Source organism: Myripristis murdjan, chromosome 13, assembly GCF_902150065.1.
Source record: "Myripristis murdjan chromosome 13, fMyrMur1.1, whole genome shotgun sequence".
NCBI lineage: Eukaryota > Metazoa > Chordata > Actinopteri > Holocentriformes > Holocentridae > Myripristis > Myripristis murdjan.
Window position 1 is genome coordinate 31032730 of NC_043992.1, and position 22760 is coordinate 31055489.

General features: G+C 41.4%; 1 protein-coding gene across 1 annotated transcript in view; it reads left to right on the top strand.

The window, feature by feature from the left end:
• The window catches only part of LOC115370761 (neprilysin), a 37695-nt gene that overhangs the window by 2455 nt on the left and 12480 nt on the right, over positions 1–22760 (top strand). The window contains exons 2-10 of the mRNA XM_030067919.1: positions 1015–1191; positions 2845–2880; positions 5892–6053; positions 18881–18961; positions 19429–19524; positions 20239–20357; positions 21080–21148; positions 21829–21963; positions 22604–22705. Coding sequence (XP_029923779.1) covers positions 1015–1191; positions 2845–2880; positions 5892–6053; positions 18881–18961; positions 19429–19524; positions 20239–20357; positions 21080–21148; positions 21829–21963; positions 22604–22705 — 977 coding nt within the window. The remainder of the gene's footprint in view (positions 1–1014; positions 1192–2844; positions 2881–5891; positions 6054–18880; positions 18962–19428; positions 19525–20238; positions 20358–21079; positions 21149–21828; positions 21964–22603; positions 22706–22760) is intronic.

Below are 22760 nucleotides of genomic sequence, written 5' to 3' on the forward strand. Positions count from 1 at the left end.
GGTTGAATAAAAGGAGTTTTGAGATACAAAACAGGGGCTGTGGTTATCTGTGAGTTATGGCGCGTGTGACTGTGTGTGTTTGTGTGTGTGTGTGTGTGATAATGTGAGCCTGTTGCTGTGCCCCGGTTCAAAGGAAGCCAAGAGACTTTGTCCCTTGGTTGGGGTGCTCTCATCTCAGCCAGTGCACAGAGACCCGCCCATCTGCACAGGCGCCTCATGGCACCAGCCTGTAAAATGTGTGTGTGCATGCATGTGTGTATGTGAACAGGAGTATTGGGTATACAATAAGTGTGTTTGCACGTGTGTGTGTGTGTGCTGTGTTCGGTAAAGGATTAAGGATTAATTGCCTTCAGAGATAAACTTAACTGCTTGTTACTTGAACTTTGAAAAGTTCTCCCTTGCCCCCAGAGAGGAAAACAATACGCCATAGTGAGGAGCAGAGCAAAGGCTTCCCTTATTTTATTCTCTTTAGTGTGTATACATATATATAGAATTTTTTTTTTTTTTTGTCTGGAGTGCAGTGTCACCAGTGGGTAAGAATTTCCATTGTTCTCACCTTTTGCTCAAACATTGGATTTTTAGTTCTTTCAGCTCTGATGTTTCTCTCTTTTCTCATTTGTTTTCCTATCACTCATGTTTCCTTTTCATCTCCCTTCCACACTTTCCATTTTGTTTCTTCATTTGAGAGTCTGGTGACTTCAGTGCTGAATATTTTTTCTTTTTTTAATAGACAGTCTGCAATAGTGTGTGCAATAATTTATATTCCTATATGGGAGAAAAGTACTGCTTATATGGAGATGCTAAATGGATTATGGATATATTTTTATGTTATCAACAGTGCATAGGGAGAATATATATATATATAGATTTTTTTTTTTTTTTTACCATTTTAGATATATTTCAGTTGAATGTCATTTACATGTACAAATGCATTCTTTGGATCAGTTTTGTTTTCTTTTTTGTTTTTGGGCCACTCTGTTGCTCTCCTGTCCTCACCCTCTCCTCTCTCTCCAGGTGAGTTGATACAGCCAGTAGCTGAAGGAGGAGAGGCGAGGATGACGGAGACCAACCCCCCCAAGTCGGCTAAAAAGCCCCGCTGGACCTCCCTGGAGATCGGCCTCATTACCATTGTCTCCCTGCTCTTCATCGTCATCGTGGCCCTTGTCATCCTCTTTGCCACACACAAGACCGGTGAGTTCTGAGTGTCAAATCAGTGAATGGTCAGTGAGCCTGCAAGTTAGACGGTCTGTCCTTTAGTAAGTGCACAAGCCGCTCTGCCCTGTTCCTACATGCAGACTCACAATCTGCTGGCGGTTTAGTGAACCTTTAAGAGCTTTTGTAGACTGCCTCCTGTAAACATTGTGCACACATAGACCAGCACTTTCAACTGAGTCGGTGGTTAATGGGAAGTATGAAGGAGAGCACTGAGGAGCAGCATTTCATGCAGGTGAATAAAAGCCTCTCGAGCTGTGCTTTTAAAGCACAGTGCAAAAGGACAACCGCTGAGCCAGAGCGAAGAATGCGCTGTGCAAAGGTCCTTTTTAGAGGACAAGTTCCATTTCAGCTTTCATTCCCTTCACATAATGCTGTGTACCATAAAGATGATATTTTATTATATTTGATACTTGGTAAAAACCGTTGCTGTAAATGTCATGAATTCAGCGTTTGACAAATATTTAAACATCCTTGAGGTTAGTTTAAGGATCACATGTTAGCAGCAACAGGAACTGTGCAGTCTCATAAAATGTACCTTATTCTAGCAGTCTTGTCATTCCTGTGACACCGATGCGTCATACACAGGTGGCTGTTGTGTGGGGGAAATTTGGCCCACACACACACATACAGACAAGAGCAGTCCCCTGCTCCAGCTGCTCCACAAATTATTCAGAATTGAATGTATCAGACACCGCAGCTTCACTCAGATTGAGCACAACCCCATCCTCCCTCTGTCAAACCCATCAAACACACCTTTTGGGACCAGTCATTATTCCTCTCTCATTACCATGGTGTCCAAACACTCATTTTCTTTACTTTGATATCATATTCATTCAATTAACGTCTGAGAGATGTCACAAGACCTCTGCTTTTTTTTTTTTTTTTTTTATTAGGGTGTTCCAAGGATTCACAATGGTTTGATAGAGGAAAAGCGATGAGCAAGTATGAGATTCACATGGCGAATAAATGGGCAATTAATCACTGACAATATGTGCTAGCTTCTGAAGGACAAAAACACTATCAATTACTGATAAGCAGATCGTTCCAGATAAGTTATATAATACTCTATAATACAAATAAATGTGATAGTGTTGTGTATGTGTGTCTGTGTGTGTAGGTGTGTGTTAAGAGAGTATTATCTTCAGCAGTCTCATGGTGGGTAAATGTGTAAACTGCCGTGTCAGGAAAATGAAGACAAACTCTAATGGGTTTGTTTGTGCTTGTGCCGGTATATGTGTGTGTGTGTGTGTGTGTGTGTGCGTGTGCGTGTGTACCCATCTGTGTGCACATGATGTGCATTCACATATAATACATAAATAAGTAGTGTATTTGAAGGTCAAATGCCCGTCTAGTTGACAGTCTGGCCGTGTGTGTTTGTGTGCATCTATTTTCGATTCAATTTGATTGACAATTTAGAGCCAAAATTATTCCTGACAGAGTGAGGCAGAGTTGACACAACACTAAATAGTTTAAGATTATTTATGTGAAGAGGATGTGAAAGACTTGGGGATGGATTTGAAAAAAAAAAAAAAAAGACAGAGAAAGGAGGGAGAAAGTGGAAATTTGTCATAATGACTGACGACTGCATAAATCCTCTGTAGTGATGATTTGCTCTGCATTTTCTTTTAGATGAAATCTGCACCACAGCCGACTGCACACAATCAGGTAAGAACTTCTGCTTCATTATCGCATTCAGAAGAGCTCTGACCTCTCTGGAAAGATAAGATAGGATAGAATGGCAACATTTAGACTGCAGTAAAAGCCAAGAGCCTTCAAATACACTTAGAGACAATGGACACTACATCTGTGTTCATGTTGCCTCTAGGTCAACCTGGTGATCAAACAGAAACATTCATCAAACAGAAACATTAATACATGCCGGCACAGAGTGATTTCTTTTGGGTCGGCTGTGAGCAGTTGTACAAGTGCATCACCTTCAACAGCTGGTTGTAACTAAAAAAAAAATAGCAACACATTATGCTATTAGAGTTTTTTTTTTGGCATGTCTGCTTTATTGTACTGTTATAGTTCAGAAAGGCCGGACGATAGGGCAGAAAGACAAGGACTTAAGGCCTTTGCACACCAAGTCCGTATTTTTTGTATGCATTTCTTTAATCCATCATCTGTGGTGATCCAGACCCTCAGGGCACAGCCTCAAAATGCTGCGACATACAGACCGGATCCTGGCAGCCGTCCTGGGATCAGTCTGTTTATCACACTTTTCTGCTGAGCTGATAGTCTCAGCAGGTCCAGCTGTGTGCATTGGCTGAGCGGCCACATTGCCTAGTTTGTGCACGCAGTGTTTACGCCTTCTTGATAGTCTATTAAGTTGTTCCATCAATGTATTAAGCTTGTTGTGGGGAAAAAAAGCAGAAAATCAAACCTGTTCTTAAAACTTTGATGATAAAGTGTCGGTGTATAAACGTGTGCAAAACGGATGCCCGTATCAACAACTAAAAAACATTTCACATTGCAAGGAGGAGCTTGAATGGCTCACAGGAATAGGCTTCAAGTTGATGTGTTGAAGACAATGTGCGCTCAAAGTAGGGCTGCGTGATATGACGATATATATCATGGGACAAGAGAAAAATGTGTATCGGTGTATAGATGAAGATTTTTGTCTATCGTTTCTATCACTATAGTCTCTCGTTATTGAGTCAGAGTGCCTGGCTGTCTTTGAACGCACCGTTAATACACATGGGCTCGCATAACAAACAACCATGGAGGAGCATGACACAGAGCGAAATTCCCCACAACTCTCCGATATAGAACAGGATTCATCCTGGCCAAGACAAGATGAGGAACTTGTGCCTAAAAAGGCACGGTAAAAAGTTTGACACCGCAGACGGGTTCCTACGTCAGACTCTGACACAACAAACCTCGTCTGCCACTCACAGAGGAACCACGACAGGCAAGACAGGGAGAGCCAAAAGTAGGGCAGGGCGATACGGACAAAATCTAATGCAACAATATTTGTGACAGAATACCTTAATATTGATATTGTGGCAATATTGTAGGGATGATTACTGGTGCATTCACAATGTATTTACATACAAGATTTTGGATAAACAGTCATTAGTAAATGGGTTATGATCACCAAGCAGCTACAGACAAATATTAGAATAGCTACAACAGTCTGATAAGTTGAGAGAACTGAATCTCTTTTATTGTACAACTAGGAAGGGCAACACTTCTTCCATACCACGATATTACAATGTCTAAAATTCCAGCTGATGTCTGGTCTTAAATCATGAGTTTAGCTGAAAAGCTACATGGAGGCAAGGCAAGTGATGAAAGCAAAAGCAAACCTCAGTTCTGTTCAATGTCACTTCCAAATTGAAAGGAAAAAAAAAAAAGATAATTTGACTTTCATTTCTATTTGGTTCACAGAATTATCAAAAAGTAGTCGTGACATGTGTGGTCAGTGTGTACAGACAGAAAATGTAAAAATGTAAATACTATATCAAAAATGTAAATACTATATCATGATATATATTGTTACCAGGTTTATGAAATAATCCATATCAGGATAGAGCATTTTGTCCATATTGCATAGCCTTTTCTCAGAGTTATAGTTTGTCCATGTTTTGCTGTGGTGCCTTCATGTTTTTGGGTCTCCTTGACCACTTGACTAACTGCCTGAGACCAATTTCCATCAAATGAATTCATTTTTAGAATACTTTTAAGCCTCCAGTATCCTGAATCAGACCAGCCCAGTGCCTCCACAGGTCTGTATTAACATGGTCTACAAGTTCAGCTGCTCTTTGTTCCTAATTGGACATCCTGGCAAAGGGACTGTGAGAATCCCTCAATCCTTCTTCTCTCGTGGTCAGCCCAGACCTCACACCTTCCTAGGGAGTGAGATGTTTGACCTCGCCTGACCTTTTGCACACACACACAGGTGTCAAAAAGGCCTCACAAGTTGTCCATACACCTGAGCAGGAGGAACAGGTCCTGTTTGTGATTTTAAGGCACTGATATTCACACAGATCAAAAGCTATAAGGCGATTACAGGGTGCAGTAGTGTGTTAATTGGATATGCATCACTGTATCATTGTTGTGTGGTTACAAACACTATTATGCATCTATAAAGCAATTTTAATCAATCAAACAGGGATGTCAAGGAAAAAAAAAAACATAAATCCCATTCAGCACACTCTCCCTTATTTTGAAATCTTTGTTTTATCATTAACATCTAAAGAGAAATGTTATGTTTCAAGTGTTTAAACATACAGGCTAAATTAGAATAAGAATACAGAGTTACATTGCAACATCAGCCTGTAAATTTTCAAGTAGAAAACAAAGCTGCGATACATTCAGGTCTATGATTGTGTGCTCTCATTTTGATTTACAGTGCTGTAAGCATGACTGCAACTGTAAGTGTTTCAGGGTTTTAACTACAGACTAAGGCTACATTTGAACAAGAACATCGAGTTAAAGAGGAAGGAATAAAGTTGGGTTAAAATTTACTGTTAATGAAAATCTAGTGGTGGTATTGTTTTCAAAAACACATTTGACATCTCTCCACTGTACAGATGAGGTCAAATGCCATGTTTTCGTGAGTTCAAGACCTCTAATGTGCCTTGGAAAGTTCGCTCATTTCACAACATACAGATGCGTTGATATGCCTGCAGTATTGGTTATAGTTCCCGGCTGTTTGCTCTCTGCCCTTGCAGCATCTCGGCTGATTGAAAACATGGATGACAGCGTGAACCCTTGTGAGAACTTCTACCAGTATGCCTGCGGAGGCTGGCTGAAGAAGAACATCATCCCGGAGACCAGCTCCAGATACAGCACTTTTGACATCTTGCGAGATGAACTGGACGTTGTCCTTAAAGGTCAGACATCTGCACGAGGGGTGGGAATCACTGGCTCACTGGCAATATGATGCTATAACAGTTTTATCCACATTGGTATCGCAATACTGGCATATTTTATAAGATAATTATCTATGATACATCATGATAAAACATGAAAAGGCAACGTAATTTTCCAATAAGCAGGAATCGTCGTCTTTTTCTGTGTTTTAGTACGCACAGTGACTCCAACATGAACATGACAGAACAGTCCCAGTTAAAACACCAAAAGAGACCAAATTCAGAGACTAGTACTGCATAATATTGTTTCAGTAACACTGTGTTTAATCTATGATATATGATAAACACAACCTGGAGAATCGGGGTGTCTCAGTCCAGTTGCTTTACAAATGAATTGAGAAGAGCTTGATTTAGCTGGCAAAGTATTTGAGCTAAAGGAGACCGCCCCTTCAGGGACTCCAGCTCTGCAGATATCACAGATGCCATGGGAATTTGGCTCCAGAGCTGCCTGCCATGTGAGACGAGAGTTTGTCAACAGAACTGGCATTCTCAGCGTGTGTGTGCGTATGTGTGTGTGTGTGTGTGTGTGTGTGTGTGTGTGTTTGGACATTACGTTCAGGTCATACTTAAAGGCTTCAACACATGCTTGTGAGGAGAATATTCATTGTGAGTCTGTGTGTGTCTCAGGTGGTTTGTCAACCTCAACTCGAATGAGAGACTTGTTAGCCTCATCATGACAAGGGTGAAAGAGGAAGGCTCATATTACCCTGTGCATGTGGTATAAGAATGTGTGTCATAGAGGAGAGTGAGAGTGAGGATAGAGGTGTGTGTATGTGTGTATGTGTGTGCGTGTGCAAGGCTCCATACTTCAAGTTGTCAGGGAGAAGGCCACAGGAGTCCTGAGCAGGCAGTTGGTACCAGATCTTGACTGAGCACAAATCCTTCAAGGTCCAACAAGGCTCCTCCTCTGCCATGATTTTGCAATTAGTGTGCCAACACCTTCCAGGATGATAAAGACAGTGCAGATAGGCTGGAGGACAAAAGGCATGATTCAGAGCCGCTGAGGAGAATTGATCCAGGGACTAAAGTGAGTCAGTCTCACCAGCTCTGCTTATCTGCACTATAGGTTTATCTCTTCAATCTCAGTGGAAAACACGCAGTCTTCCACCTTGGGGCCCATGTTATCTCATTTCCTCACTCTGTCCTCTCTTGTTTTCACTGCTGATGACAAGTAGATCATTTTTCTAAGCATAAAGACTAACTTGGGCGTCAATAGACAGAATTGCTCAGAATTAGATATCCGCCTACTGGAAGTCCTTGGTTGAAAATATGACGACAGTTTTCCATGGTAAAGTCAAAAAAAAAAAAAAAAAAAAAAAGCCAAGTCCTATCCTGTTTCTGTGTTAGCACTTGAATCTGTTTACACATAAATATATTTTGTTTTGTTAAGACATTCATAGCATTTTAGAGACTCGATAGATTAGACAGATTTGCTTTTAATGCAGTCATTATTATTATTATTTTTTTTTTTGCCATATACTTTTTCCTCAGAATGTGCTTGTAGTGGTACATTGGTACATGTCTTCATGAATCCTATGGTAATGTAATTATAAAAGTTTGCTCAAACTGTCATTCGTGTTCCAGTGTAATGAGGTAATGAGTTTTTGAAACATTAGATACAGATTGAATCACTTACCTATCTCCTGGTTTTCTAATTAGTGTGCACTCACACACAGGGTATGTTTGAAAAATCTCTCCCTGGGGATTGGCATAGATATGATGCAGCGGACAGACATAGCAGATGCCAGGGAATCTTATGATATGTTATTTTACATTTTAACGCTGTACCAGATAATTAGAGTAGAAGATTGCTTCAGGTATTATGATATGCTTGTGTATTTATGACAATCTTTTTGATCAGCATCTTCAGTAAAACTCCTCTCTAGTTAGTACGGAGGATGATTTTGATCCCATTATTGGATGGAAAAAGAGCCTGACAAGTGATTTTATTTTAATTTGTGAACACACACACACACACACACACACACGTCCTCTAAGACAAATTACCCTCTTCTCCTCTCCTCTCCTGTCTTCTGTTCTCTTCTGCTCACCCTGATAAACACACCATATAGTAGGAGGGAAAAACAAATTGTGTGTGTGTGTGTGTGTCTGTATATGTACACATATATGGACATGTGTGAACTGTGTTTATTTCAGACTTTGCATGATATCTTTCTGATATGGCCAATTTATTTGGTGATCCTTGCTGCCTGTCTCAAAATGGAGCGAGGAAATCCATCCGTCCACTTTTGCAGACATTGAGGAAATACTGGACACGGACAAGTGCAATGGTTGATCTTTGAGTATTATTCGCCATATTACTCTGATTGCTGCATTTACCACAGATAGGAGTGGAGCAGCCAAAGATCTGGTCCTAATCATTTGCAGAGTAAATAGCCACCAACCGTCAGTGTTATTATTCCAGGCTGTGTGGTTTACCAATCAGAGCCTGAATTTATACTGTACTGTATGTGCACATGTTCAGGTTTATTTTGTTTGAGTGTGTGTGTGTGTGTGTGTGTGGCAGAGAGACAGGTGTGTGTGCAGGCTTTACAGAACCAGCAGTAACTAGAGCAGCTATCTTCTCTGTGCACAGGAGCGGCTGAGACCTGCTAGCACTCAGGTTTAAAATGTGTCTTGATGAAGTACGGGGAGGCACAGGCCGCGGCAGTTTCAGACTTCAACAGAGATGTGACCTCTAACTGGGGCATGACATCAAACATGCGCCCTCTGGCCCCTGGGCTGGTTGCCGCTGCCTGCCTGGATAGTGCCGTCTGCTGTTGGACAGATCTTTTTCCTGTCAACAGCTGCAGGGGCCAAGAAACACCTGGAAACTGCAACGCCTCAGGTTGCATCACAGCAATAAACGGTGGCGTGTATGTGTGTGTGCATGCACGCCCCTGTGTGTGAGTAACTTTGTAGATTTGTGGATGCTTGTAAATGCCTCGGATCATTCTTTACTGCTATAAAAGGCCATAAATGATTCATAATGAGGACCTGCAGTCTAATTGTAACCACTGAAGCATGTGTGTGCGTGCGTGTGTGTTTGTGTGTGTTTGTACTCGCCAATTTATATCTATTTTCACCTCGCCCTAGTCAGGTGTGGCATACTGTGCAATCATTTGCCCAATTGACTGTAAGATTTTAAATTACTAACTAGTTAGTGTGAGAGGGAGGAAGGGCAGGAACAGAACCAGCAGAGGAGGAGGAAAGAAAAGGTTTTGCTTATTCTAAAAAAACAAAAAAGAGAGAGAGAGAGAAAGATTCATGTGGATGAAAATGAAATTAAAATAATGCAAAAAAGTGAGGGAGGAGTAAATGTGGGGGGTTGATGTGAGGAAGACATTAGTTGCCTGAGGATGATGGTATACTGACGATAGGTTTGAGAATAGGTCAGGAAGTGTGAGGCAGCATGCGGTCGTCAAATCCCAGCTAAGCCATACGAGTACACGTCTGTCCTTGCATGTGTGAATGCGCGTGTGCGTCTGTAAGTGTTGACATTTGAGCACGCCGCTGTTCTCCTCTATTAGACGAAGCACCTGCCGCATGAGCAGATCTAGTCGATCTCTCTGTACAAGTAAAATCGTAGCCGACGGCGGAGCAAAGATCTAGGATTCCTGCCCATCCTGACAGCGACATCGCAGTGTGTCACCGAGAAAGTCTTTGCGGCAGCTGTGGCATCACAAAGGCATGCACAGATGGGATGTATGTCAGTACATGCGGCTAAAACAAAGTCCATGACATAGTAAAGACGCTGAACGTCCATGTAATTTTTTTGTAACAACAGCACATGAAACAGAATGCCTGTCATACAGTTGTCAGAGTGGAGAAGGCACTGAGAGAATATTTTTGCACTTGGCAGGCCTGACATCACAAAGGTTCAGACAGAGTGAAAAAATTCCACCCAGTCCATTTCACAATCTCACAAATACTGTATTCCTCATAAATATATCAAATAAAGATAGCAACTAGACCTTTGCAGCCAAATAAAACAAGATGGATATTAATGCAGCAATCTTTCATCAACTAAAATATGAAGAATTTGAGTCTGATTCTAACATGTTTTGCCAACTAAAATGTTTATGATTCAAATACACTTTTTTAGCCAACTGAAGTATGATAAACAATATAAAAATGCAGCAAGCACTGCATTTGAGCTAGCCACTAGCTGATGGATAGAAGGAAAGAGAATTGGGTTACTGTCTGTGTATTGTCTTATTTGGCCTGTAGTTATTGTATTTACAGCACAAATGCAAAACATCCTCTTTTTTCAGTGGAGAGGAAAGGAAAATGTAAAAGATACATCCTGCTATAGCAGCCCTGTCAGGATGGCAGTCATGCCTTCCTCCTTCCCTCCTCTCTGCTAATCTCTTATCCTCTCCTCTCTTGTTCTGTCATGACTTATTCTGTCCATGTCCCTCTCTTTTCTTGTTCTGCTGTCCCATGGCCCCCTCGCAGAGCAGGTCCAGGCTTTTAATCGGCCCCAGGGAAGCTGAAAGCACCAGCTACACTACAGCATGCCTTGTTTCTCTGCAAACAGTTGTGGAGTGAGTGGTTAACCAGGGAAGGAGAGGAGGAGGAGAGAGGAGGGGAGAGGGGCAATATTGTCTAAATCGTCTCATGAAATGAACCTCTAACTCTAAGATGTTTGGGGGGAAAGAACGAATCCTAAAAAATAATGAGGAACGTTAAAAGGGACCGCAAGTTGAGAGAGAGAGTGAGAAAACAATCCCAGCTAACCAAATTACACCACCACAGCGTTGTGACAATTAAATCAGACAGGCAAAGATTTGTCTTAGCTGTGTAACAACTTATGTTCTGACAGCTGGAAAAGGGAAATTCCAGGATGTGGCATGCTACTGTTCCACTGCTCTGGAGTTACTACTGTTTCGGCTGCCTGGTCCAAGGCATTTCAGCACATTCACCATTTCATCTAATATCTAAGCAACCCAAACAAATTGTTGTGGAATTACTTGCGTGTGCCTTAACACAGCATTCATAACCATTGATAATGACATCTAGCCAGCAGCTGGCAGTATTAATGCCCTCTTGCTACCAAGGACACAGTCAGCTGCTGTTTGAAGCAGCCAGAAGGTGATTATCAAATGCAAGAATTCCAAAACGATATTTGTGTCCTTGTGGATAACATCCTCCCCGAGTTGTCTTGGTGAGAGCAAACTTGCCAAGGACAGAGAGAGCATCAGTTAGGGATGGGCTGTGTTCACACCATCAGCAAACACAATCATGTTCATTTTCTGCCTGTTCAACCAGCTCTGACAGGTTTGGACATCAGTTTGCATTCTCCCACTGAATCTCAGATATTCCCCCTTAATTGTTTCAGGCCAACTCACCAAATAATGCGTCCTTGATATTTTCTTGGCACGTAAACTGCTGTGATCTTTATTCAGCCGTGGCATTTGCTTGTTTTAGAATTTTGTATTTTTAATGTTTTAGGGTTCCGCCATACCCGCCAGCAGCGCTAATAATCATCATGGTGCAAGGACACCGCATCAATTTTTTAGTCTGCAGCTGGGAGATTAAAATAATGTTGATCTGTATCTTTACCTACAGAGGGTGAGTCAAGCCGTCAAGATGAGTCAATATGTCAGGACATTATTACTGTAATACAAAATGTTGCGCAGCTATTGTCATCTCATTGAACCTGTTCATAAGATGTAGTGTAAAGTTCACCTGAACATCCAGTAAGTTCATGTTATCAATGACAGCACCTAATCTGCTGATTAGACCACCACACCTTTCAGCTGATTTTAGGTTTCTGAATGGTGTAGATGGAGAAAATATGTTGTGGTGTTGGAAAACAGACTCATTTTCTCAGTCTTGTCAGTTTTGTCCCAGAAATCATTTGCCTTCGACGTGTTCCTCATGGCACCTCCAGTTCCAACCCAAACCAAACTCTGCCACACACAGGAGTGTCTGCTCGTGCCCGCTCGTGCCCGCTCGTGCCCGCTCGTGCCCGCTCATGCCCAATGAGTCAGTGCCAACCCTGCCCAGGTTTGACGTCAGTTCTGCCCCCCTTCAGCCGATCTAATCTACACCTAATAAGATATTCACCAGAAAATAATCAGCTAAAGCTCTTTATACCATAACATTTGCAAATCGTTAAGTTCCAGTATTGATTGTCTGCGTTGTGCTATACCAATAGCATAACTTTTGCAGGCTCGGCTCTATCAAAACAGCTGCGGGGGATTGGTTGCTGCTCACACTGCTTTCGCCTCTCATGCTGCTGCATGAAGGGGGAGGAAAGTAAAAAAAAAAGAAAAAAAAGCAGCCATGCCTCCAACTATAATTGTATGCTTGTTGTGACATAATAAACTTTAACGAACGTGATCCCGGCAGAAATACATTTTCTACCGTAATTACACAGCCTCAGTGTCTTTAGTTGGTAAGTCGTGAAATTACCAAAAAGTCAGTATACCACTGAAAAATGTTGCTGCTGTCATTGTGCGAAAAACACAAATATGCCACAAACAGCAGAGTAAACACATATATTATTATTTATTGCTCCCAAACAGTTTAGTCTCAGCTTCAACTTCATTTGCAAAATCTGTATATGACACAAATATATACCAGTTAATGTATGTATCAGTAAATCAATTGCAGAAATTTAATTTGCAGCACTGAAAACTGCCAGGGAGATGCCACGTGGAACCAGAGGCAGTCAAGCATAAAATTGCAATACTGAGATGAGAAACACAAAATTCAGATTTGGATATTCATACCGGGTGATTTGATTCCTGCTGCAGTGATGTCACAAACAAACGTCAGGTGGCACAAAATCCATCTTCAAATGCACACACACACACACAAACAAACATGCATATGCATACACAGAATGAGCGAGGGAGAGAGGGAGAGAGAGGGAGAGAGAGAGAGAGAGAGAGAGAGAGAGAGAGAGAGCCTTTGCTGTGGTTACTTATTAGCACCAGGCAGTCAGTAATCCAATCACACACACATGATCTGTGCCCTTTGGCAGGAAGTGCCCTGTGAAGGGCTCCTAACTCATTAAGACTAAATAAGCAAATACATAGTGCTCAATTGGTAATTAGAAAACTGGAGGATTAGAAAAATGAACGGCTAGAAAGAGGTTGAAATGAAATACAATAGTGCGAGGACTGAAAAAATGAGAAAAGGTTGTAACACAACACAGTCCAAGCAAATTACAAGAAATCTAGGTGTATTTCAAAAGTGAATGACAGTGTCAAAATGCCGAGGTTTGGGATGCCCTGCTGGCTCACCATGTAGAGCACACAGCACATAGGACCTGGCTTTGAATCTGGCCCAGGTCCTCTGCTGCATGTCACCCCCCATCTCCATCCTGTCTTCAAGTCTGTCTGACAAGCAGAAATGGCCAAAAAATAATCAAAAAAAGTCTAGTCTGATTACCCCTTATTCTTTCTATATGTCACATATCTGTGTCTCAGTCCACCTCCCTCCTCTTTTTGAAGTGCAGTTTAAAGAAAGAGAGATTAAATGGGGCTATGCCACAGAATAGTCGATGGCAATGCAGATGCCTGCAAGCACACATGAAATGAAATGAGATGAAATGAAATGAATTGGAAAAAATGAGTGGTAGTAAAAGGGATAACTTTTCTTTTTTTTCTTTTTTTTTTTTTTCAAATGTTGCTAGCTCAGGTAGCAGCTCACAGCTAGTGCTACATCTGTTTGTCTGTCTTTTGACTGAAGTACATGATATTTTTAGCTATAACCAGCTGCTGGTGTTGACTGGTTTGTAGGTTTGTGGGTCTGTGGGTCCTTTTAAAAAGAAAGAAAAAAAAAGACGAAAAGGATTCTATATTTGTTGTTCCCAAATTCATGGCATCATCCCTTTCAGTTTGGAGACCTTACAGGTCAGCTAAATGCACTTATCAGCCTTATGGACCTTCAACAGCAACCACACACATCACAACAGATTGCTCTTAAACTTTTTGTAAAGTTGACCCGAGAATTGTCACTGAGCACCTGATCCAGCTGGCTTTCAGACCTGCTGGGAAACCAGATTGGCAGCTTCACGACTGACCGCAGGCAGAGGGTCTGGTATTGCGGCACAGTATTCAGCTGACAGTAAAGGAGGAGTGGCCCAAGATATATTGCATGATCCTCTAATCTTCCTTGCTGCCATTGACAGCTGTGATATATGCTAAAACAGATGGAAAAATGTTAATAGTTTCCACTTGGCCCATTTCTGCCATGTTAATAACCAGAGCTCCCACAAGAAATGCTCAGTGGCTTTGAGGAGTGGGTCAAGTTATGTAAGATGTGCCTCAACCTGCAAAATACAAGGTGCTATCCATCAGTTATGAGTGTGTCTTCACCATGGAGTAATTGTATAATGTAATAATGATAGTAATAATAATGATTAGTTGTGGTAGTAGTACCAGCAGTATTATTAAGTTTTTTTCTTTTTATGCCAGATGAAAAAAGTGTCAGGTCATGCAGCAGTTCCCTGTTGTGTGAACCACTTGAGTGTGTTTCTCCAGTGTGGTATAGCTCACTACCCTCAGACCAACAAACTATAATGGAACACTTGTGCTGCATCATGCTTGTGAGAGAGTTTGATGGCTACCAGAATTCATTAGACATTATTCCCATCCTCTTGTCATAGAGAAAGAGAGGCTCTCTGTCTGTGATGATGGGAATGTGCAATATGGGGCTGCTTACCACCCATGCAGGTGACGGCAACTAAGAGAGAGACCTGGAGTCAAAACAAATTGTTGATCCCACCAGGATGAACTGAATGTGAGGGATGGTCTGTTAATTGAAAAGGGACTGACGTTTAGCAGGCAACTATTTCAAACTAATGACATTAAAAATGACTTTCTGATGGAGTGTTTCTTGGTAGGCACTTATGCAATGTCCATGAATTCCAGTGCACTGCTCATGTGGATAAGAGTAAACCCAAACCTAGGCTTAAAGTAATGAAGTGGGGTTATTATAAGTCAGTTATATCATCACCAAGTTGCTGATAGTGGTAATAATAACCCAAGGAGGGGCGTTAGTATTAGCAACCACCCAGGAACCCCCATAACATCTATTTATGTTATGGGGGTTCCTGGGTGTTTCCTTCTTGCTTACAGCCAACCCACACATTTTCACTAAGAAATTTATTCTCTAGTATGTTGTTTGAAAATTATTATAGCAGTTTGTTGTGCTAATTTATGGGAAGTACCTCTTCTTTGACCTGCAAATGCAGCTTGTCCCAACACCAGTGCACTGACACTCCCCACAGGGGCTACTAACTGGAGCTGGCACTGGTTAGGATTGAGCATTTTACTGATTGGTCCTTTTCCTGGCTGATTGATTTTTGGTAATCTGTATCTTTTGTTTCTGGACAAACATTGAGGTGCGTGAGCTTTCGAGATTGGCTGCTTTTCGATCATCAATATCTTCTCATCACAATGTCACATTGAGATTAATAATGGGCAGTCAGACTCATGAGAAAGTTTCCTATTGATTGATAATGTCGTTAATGACCTTTTCTCTTTCCTGAGCAGCTGTTTTTCATTCTCTGTATTTATTGATCCCCAAGCTCCCCATAACTATGATGCAGCCAGTGTGGTGGACTTTACTGATACATGTATCCTCATGCTACATAGAAGAAAATTAGAGCCAACAAATATATAAAGGGAGCAGGATTTGTTGTTTTAACTAATCATTAAGCTGTCTTGAGCTTTTGTATTTGTTTTGAGAGAGCCAAATAGTCAACAGCTTTTCACAGTTACATGCTTGTTTAATCCCTTTTTTACAAATGTGCTGTAGAGCACCATAAGCATACAGTGACTAAAATACAGAGAGAGATAATTTAATTAAATGCACTTTTCAGGAGAATAACAGAGCAAAATGCAATTTCATGTACTATATACAAAAAAAAAAAAAAAAAAAAAAAACTTTATAAAGTAAGTAATAGGCAAAAATATGTTTTGGAAAGAATGACTAGTGAATTATTTTAATATGATACAATATGTGTTGGCTGGTGATGTCTGGTTCCTCTAGATCAGCCAAAAAAACACATTAAAGGCATAGTTACCATAGCTACTGTAGGTAGCTCAGTCTCTGCACCATTAAAGCTAGAAGATGATTACCCTCGTCCTTTGCCACCTCATTAACATTTAGTGCAATGTAGGTATGTGCATTTGAATATAAATAGAAATCATAGACATACCATTTTCCAAAATAGTAATAATAAAAACAATGCATATATGCTATGCTCTTCATATACCTGCCTCATAATATGAATATGCTCTAAATGTGATTTGTATGCATCGCAAAGAACTTATGTTACTTATTTCATTATGTAAAAACTGCTGGCGGTTCCTGTTCACAATACACCTGAAGCATGTCAGTCCATTATGTTATTTTTATGCTTTGTTTTTTCAAATAATCATCATCAGTCAGCAATCATAAGGTTGCCTGTTTGCATTAATTTAGCACAGTATGACGTTCACAGTGTATATTTTTGATTTCTGCTGTTGTGATCTGCGAGCTGCTGAGTAGCCAGCCTCTCTCTCCAAGTCAGCCATTTGTCTTGTCCAATACCTCTCACCTTTTCTCACCCACAGAAAATCAAACATAGTTTGAGAGACTTTTAACAAGGCTCTGTATGAGCCAATCTAGCAAATATACTCTACATTTCCTGAGCAGAACTTTTCAAAGTTATCCTCTATGTTGTAGCAGACATTATAAGCTAATTACAGTAAAACCTTGGTTTACTGTCAAATAGGTTAAAGAGATAATAGATAAATTTCTCCAAGCTATAACGTGTGTAGGTTGGAAAGTATTAGAAGTAATAATACTTGAAAAATAATTATTGCTGATTGTGCTGTCACACAACAGCCAAACAGTATTCACAACTAAAGATAGAGCCACCAGACACGTCGTAAATCATATGTACAAACGCCACTGGGTTCAGGTGAGCCAACTGTCCCATTTATTTATAGTTGCCAAAATACTGAACACAGAATCTGTACCAGGGTGTTATCTGACCACGAAGGCAACCCTGCAGCTCATAGATAGCTCGCATTTAGTAGCAGGGTAAATATATACTGTGTAGTAAGTAGTGCAAATGGAGAACAAATGAAAACAATTAAGTAGCTTACATAATTCTGCTTTTTTTTTTTATTGGTCAAGGTGGCTCCTCCACTTTTAACCTAAATTGTAAGTTTGGCTGTGCCGCTCAATCAAGGACAAATGTGATCGATCCCTAGCGATTACATGAAAATCATTCCCGGTGCTTAACTGTGATTTAAGATATAGATCCTGTCTGTGGTGTTTTCTTGTAGTGAAGGACAAAGGGCGCAGAAAACCTTATTGGATTCCAGCTAAATTTTCTGGAATCCTCAAGCCCAGTTTTCCACTACACTTAAATGCACAGCAGTGGTTGTCAATAAATACCAAAGTGACCCTACATGTAGGTCCGAAAGCTCTGGTGGAGAGTTAAAGCTACAATATACAACTTTTTGCCAAGAGGCAGAGAGTATATTGTTAGGCCCCCTCACAAACATCCACCTCCCTCAGCTGAACCAGTTCATGCCCCAACAGTTGTCACTCATCTTGATGAGCTGTCTACCTTGAAATGGCATCCAGCCCGAGGCCGCGCTAAATGGCATCTGTAAAGCCACCATAACTGTTAAAGAGGCAGACAGGGAGCATAGGCAAAGGGAAAGCAATGCTGGTGTTCTTTACTGTTTTTGAAAGGGACACTGACTGATAACACATCATATATCCCATTTACTTATTATTATTTTAATGTGGAAAAAAAGCTGCATGACATGTTGCAGCATTAAACTGGCTTGTATGACCAAAAAAAAAAAAAATCCTTTGCACTGTATTAAGTCTGATCTGATAAAGATGAATTCAGTCATCACTAGTTGCCAAAGCTGCTAAAGGTCACCGTGGATAAGAAGAAATAACATAAATAAAAGGCTTTTATGCTGATTTATCTGTTGTATAACTAAGCCTTACTATTATGCTGCCAGTTACATTGTCTGGTTTGTCTATATGTCTGCACTGTTTGTTGTCAAAATGTTTTAGGAGCTGCAGACAGTGAACTTTTAAAGAAACTTGGTCTTGTCAAACTTGGCTAATGCACCTGTTGTAAAGTTGCATTTAACAAATGCCAGAGTGGTGCAGACTGCCTTACCTTTGTTTAGCAAGGTGCAGCCGATACTGTTGCTTATATGTTCTCTGACAGCTTTATTATTTATATGATGTCAGACAAGATTACACACTGTGTTTTTCCATGATGTACCGACAAATTCCATAACAGATGTTAGCTGCTTACTAAAAAATGAAAAAAAGTTGAGTTAGATTTTTCTCTTTCCCTTGAAGAGCTTTCAGGCTATGTATCACTAAAGCCCAGCTGTGTAGATGTTTTTCACTATTGTAATTCTTTCCCCCAAGCTACATTTGAATAAGGTTGTATTGTCTGCTTTGTCTCTGGCCACATTGTATTACCACAGGTTGCAGTCCTGACCTGACCCTTCGCGGTGCTTGTTCATTACAGGGACAGACAAATATGCTTTGATTAGAATCCCAGACAAGATGGGAGGCATCTGGATGACATTTGGGCTACATGTGGACTCTATTTTCAAATCTGCACATTTGACTAAGTCTGCACTGTACATCACATTAATTACATCCCTCCCTTCTTCCCCTCTGCCCTGTCTCTGTCCCATTACTCTCTCAACTCTCTCTCTGTCTCTCTCTCTCTCTCTTACTTTCCATTTCTGCCTCTCTCTCACCCTCCCCTTATTTCTCTGCCCCACTTCTAGGTGTCCTGGAAAGAACAGTGCCGGGGGAAGCCACTGCCCTCACCAAGGCTAAGACTCTCTATAAGTCCTGCACCAATGAGAGTGAGTCAGGGTTATGGGGTATTACAACACAGACTGTTCTTATTTACATCTGCTAATGTGCTAAATTGACGATTATGCTTATGTGGATCAGCGGCTCATTTTCACTAATTAGACACTGGTTTCCCAAATTGGTTTCTCATCCTAAATATTTAAAGGTTTGTCGGCTGGCCCAAGCTCACATCTCTCCTAAAACTATCAGGTCATATTATCAGGCAAACCTGCTACACTGCCTTCCAGCTGTGTAACAGCAGTATTCGACAGAAGTAAATGCTTTGTCTACAATTTTGGCAGATCAAAGTTTGTCTGTCATTTATGAATTACACTGATTAAAGACATTGTGTTAAGTACAGTAAGGGAAGTATAGCAAGGTTTAGTATCCTGAGTGCGATTTATTGTTGTTTAAGTACTGTTTATTAAAAAAAATGGGTATTTTTTTTCTGTCTGTTCACATCTGTGTTGTGTTTAAGGTTTAATTGAACTTCGAGGAGGGGGTCCATTGCTCGCGATGCTCCCTGATGTGTTTGAATGGCCCATAGCTGTGGACAACTGGGAGGCCACCTTTGGTATGGTATTTTATTGTCTACCACTGTCTTATTACTCGTCTCTGTGAAATACTGTATTCTAATGGGCAAGTTTCAGCTCTCTGTGGTGTTATGTTTCTGAACAATGACCATTTGATCATTGATAGGGGCGATCACATCAAGCAGGTTGACAAAACACTTGATGTAGAAACTCCAGTCCATTCACTACCATTAATCAAGCTACCTAACAATGGCATATGCTGTAGCAAGGAAGTCGATACAACATGGAAATCACTTTTAATTTATTTGTGCAAGATGAAACGTTTGATTCATGGCTGGAGGCTGACCCGTCTCCAGAAAAGAAAAGACAGTCAAAGGAAAATAGATAGACCATAACATGTAATAGGTTAATGTAGATGAAATATTTAATATGTTGAGCTATCAAGTTTTAGGTGCCATGGATGTAAATAGACTCCCAATTTGTTCCAGTGGACTCTTGAGGGTTAATGAAAGTACTTCAGATTTAATATTTTGTGTCAAATTAGTACTTTCTTTCACAAGTAGCCACGTAATGCATTGGATTATTTACATCCAGCCAGTCATTACCAACCCACCATGAGCTAACAAGGTGATCAGCATCACCCTGGTTTATTTTGCATTATGACTGGATGGGTGCATATTATCCCACACACATACCAGACACCCTCTGCCAGCGTGTCGGTCTCTCTCACGTCTCCTTTCTTCTCCATTCTCCAGGTAAAACGTGGAGGTTGGAGGATGCCGTAGCCAAACTGAATGAGAAATATGGAACCCAAGTTTTGGTTAACTTTTTTGTTGGGACGGATGACAGAGACTCCAATTCGCACATCATTCATGTAGGTGTGCAACCGTAGCTAACTAGCCTGGCTGATGCTGAGTGTGTGGGACAGCGAGGAACTGTCACCGCTGAGTCTGGACGGGCTCCGTTTATTTGGCAGCGTTCTCTCAAAGTTTCAGAGTTGTTTTTGATTGGTTCTCATGTTTTAAGTTGCGTTGCCCTTCAACCTGCTATGCCATCCGTTACGATCGTGATTGGGATTCGTTAGCTTCAACTTGGTGATATCTAACCAGCGTCAGAGGTCACAAGCGCAGTGCCCTCATTATCTGTTAAATGAGCCCGCAAAAGATCAAAAGAGCCTTTCCAGACTCTGGAGATAGTCTCTAGAGTCAGGTGTTAACCAGACTAGTAGCTAACAACTCCTCTTAATTTTCTCTCTCATGCTCTCTCGCTCACTCTCGGGGTCTCTTTCTCTCCATCTCTATTTCAGTCTTTCATTTTCACTCTGTCTCTCTATCTCTCTCACTTCTCCGTCTCACTTGTCTGTCTCTCTTGTCCTCACGTTGTCTCTTAACCACATCTGCACATGCATGCATAACACCTCATCCATCCACTGTGAAAACAAGCTGTTGCTGTATGTGTTTAATTGATTTATTCATTACTTCCTGCCGTCTTTTCCATGCCACTACACCAGACAACTCCACTTACCCATAAATGTGCAAGTTTGACTGCTTCGGCTTTGTGAATGAAGTTGTGTCCTGTTCCTTTCTTCCTTGTCAGTTTGACCAGCAGACAAGCCTTGGCCTCTTGTCCAGAGATTACTATGTCTGCACTGGACCCTACGCAGAGGTACGCCTGCAGTTCACCTACACACACACACACACACACACACACACACACACACACACACACACACTTGTACTGCAATTAAAGCATTTAACTAATGCATGATGGAAACAGCTTTGTGTGTGGCCATTTTGGCAAAGACAAGTGAGTTTGGGTTCGATGTCTTCCATCATTTGTTTTAAGGTCGTACCATGACGAAGACATCAGTCCGCACATCACTGCCTGAATTGCCTTGACCTTATGTGTATGTGTATGTCTGCGTGCCTCTCCATGTGTGCGTGTGTGTGTGCATGTGCGACAGATTTGGACACTAAGTGATGATTAAAATCAAAGGGGCAAAACGGAACAGATTTGGTCCTGTCCCAATCGAGGCCAGATGTGTGTGACGGGACCAGACATCCTCCCTTCTGGTTTCAGTTTGCACTGTACCGTAGTCTCTGGTTGTGTGTGTGTGTGTGTGTGTGCGTGTGTGTGTGTGCGCACACGCACGAGTGCGCATACATGCACATGACTGTGTGTACTTGTCATGGTTTGGATTAAACCAGTGATCTCCCTTCCTTCCTGTTAATAACAGAGGTAAATTCAGGATAAGATTAACTTGAATGAATGACTGTGTGTGTGCTTGTGCGTGTTTCTATGGTTGTCTGTGTACGTGTGTGTGTGTGTGTGTGTGTATTTCACAGGCATGTCGAGCTTATGAACAGTTCATGATTGACCTGGCCAAGCTGATCCGTACTGACCGGGCTCTGTCTATCAATGAGACCCAAATCAAAGAGGAGGTGACAAGAGTTATGGAACTGGAGAGGGACATCGCCAACGTAAGCCTCTTACATTAACTTTTCACTTTTCTTCCACAAAGCCTGATATAGTCAGTCTTCTCAAGTGCTTTATAAGAATGCTCTTTTGTTTTTCTTGAAAAGCTGAAATAAAAAAGACCTTGTTTTCCCAATATGTACCTAATCTTGTGTTATCAGCCTCGCACAACAGGAGAATTTCTGGAAAAAGGCCAGTTTCTCCCTGTTATGACCTTCCACTCCCCCCCCCCTGTTGTAGCCCAAGCCTCCCTCCTCTGTGTGTTTGTGGCTCCAGTCTGGGGCAGCCTCAAACCAGCCTGTCTCCTAAAAACAATTTCTCTGAGACATCAACAGGTTTCCATACTCCATGTTTGTCATTCTGATCTGGCCCGGTCTGCTCACTGCTAAGGTCTGCTAAACTCTACTCCCGCTGCTGGCTTTTACAAGGCAACCACACCTCTCTAGCGCTGACATTTACAGACTGACGACCTCCTGGGACTCCCAACATGTTTGTTGCTGTTGGAGCTAGGAGTTGTGTGTGTATGAATGAGGAAACTGAGAGATTATGTTGTGCCAGCGCTCTTATTTTTCACAATTTTTCTTCATCCTGTCTGTCCATCTTTCTTTCTTTCTATCTCTCTATCTCTGTCTCTTCCTCCCCAAGGCCACTGATACTCCAGAAGACCGTAACAACCCAGTGCTGCTCTACAACAAGATGGAACTGGGTGATCTCAATGCCAACTTCACCCTGGAGGTTGAATCACGGGTAACAGCAACCCCTTAATCTGTCAGAGTGTGTTGTTTATCTTACCTTCAAACCG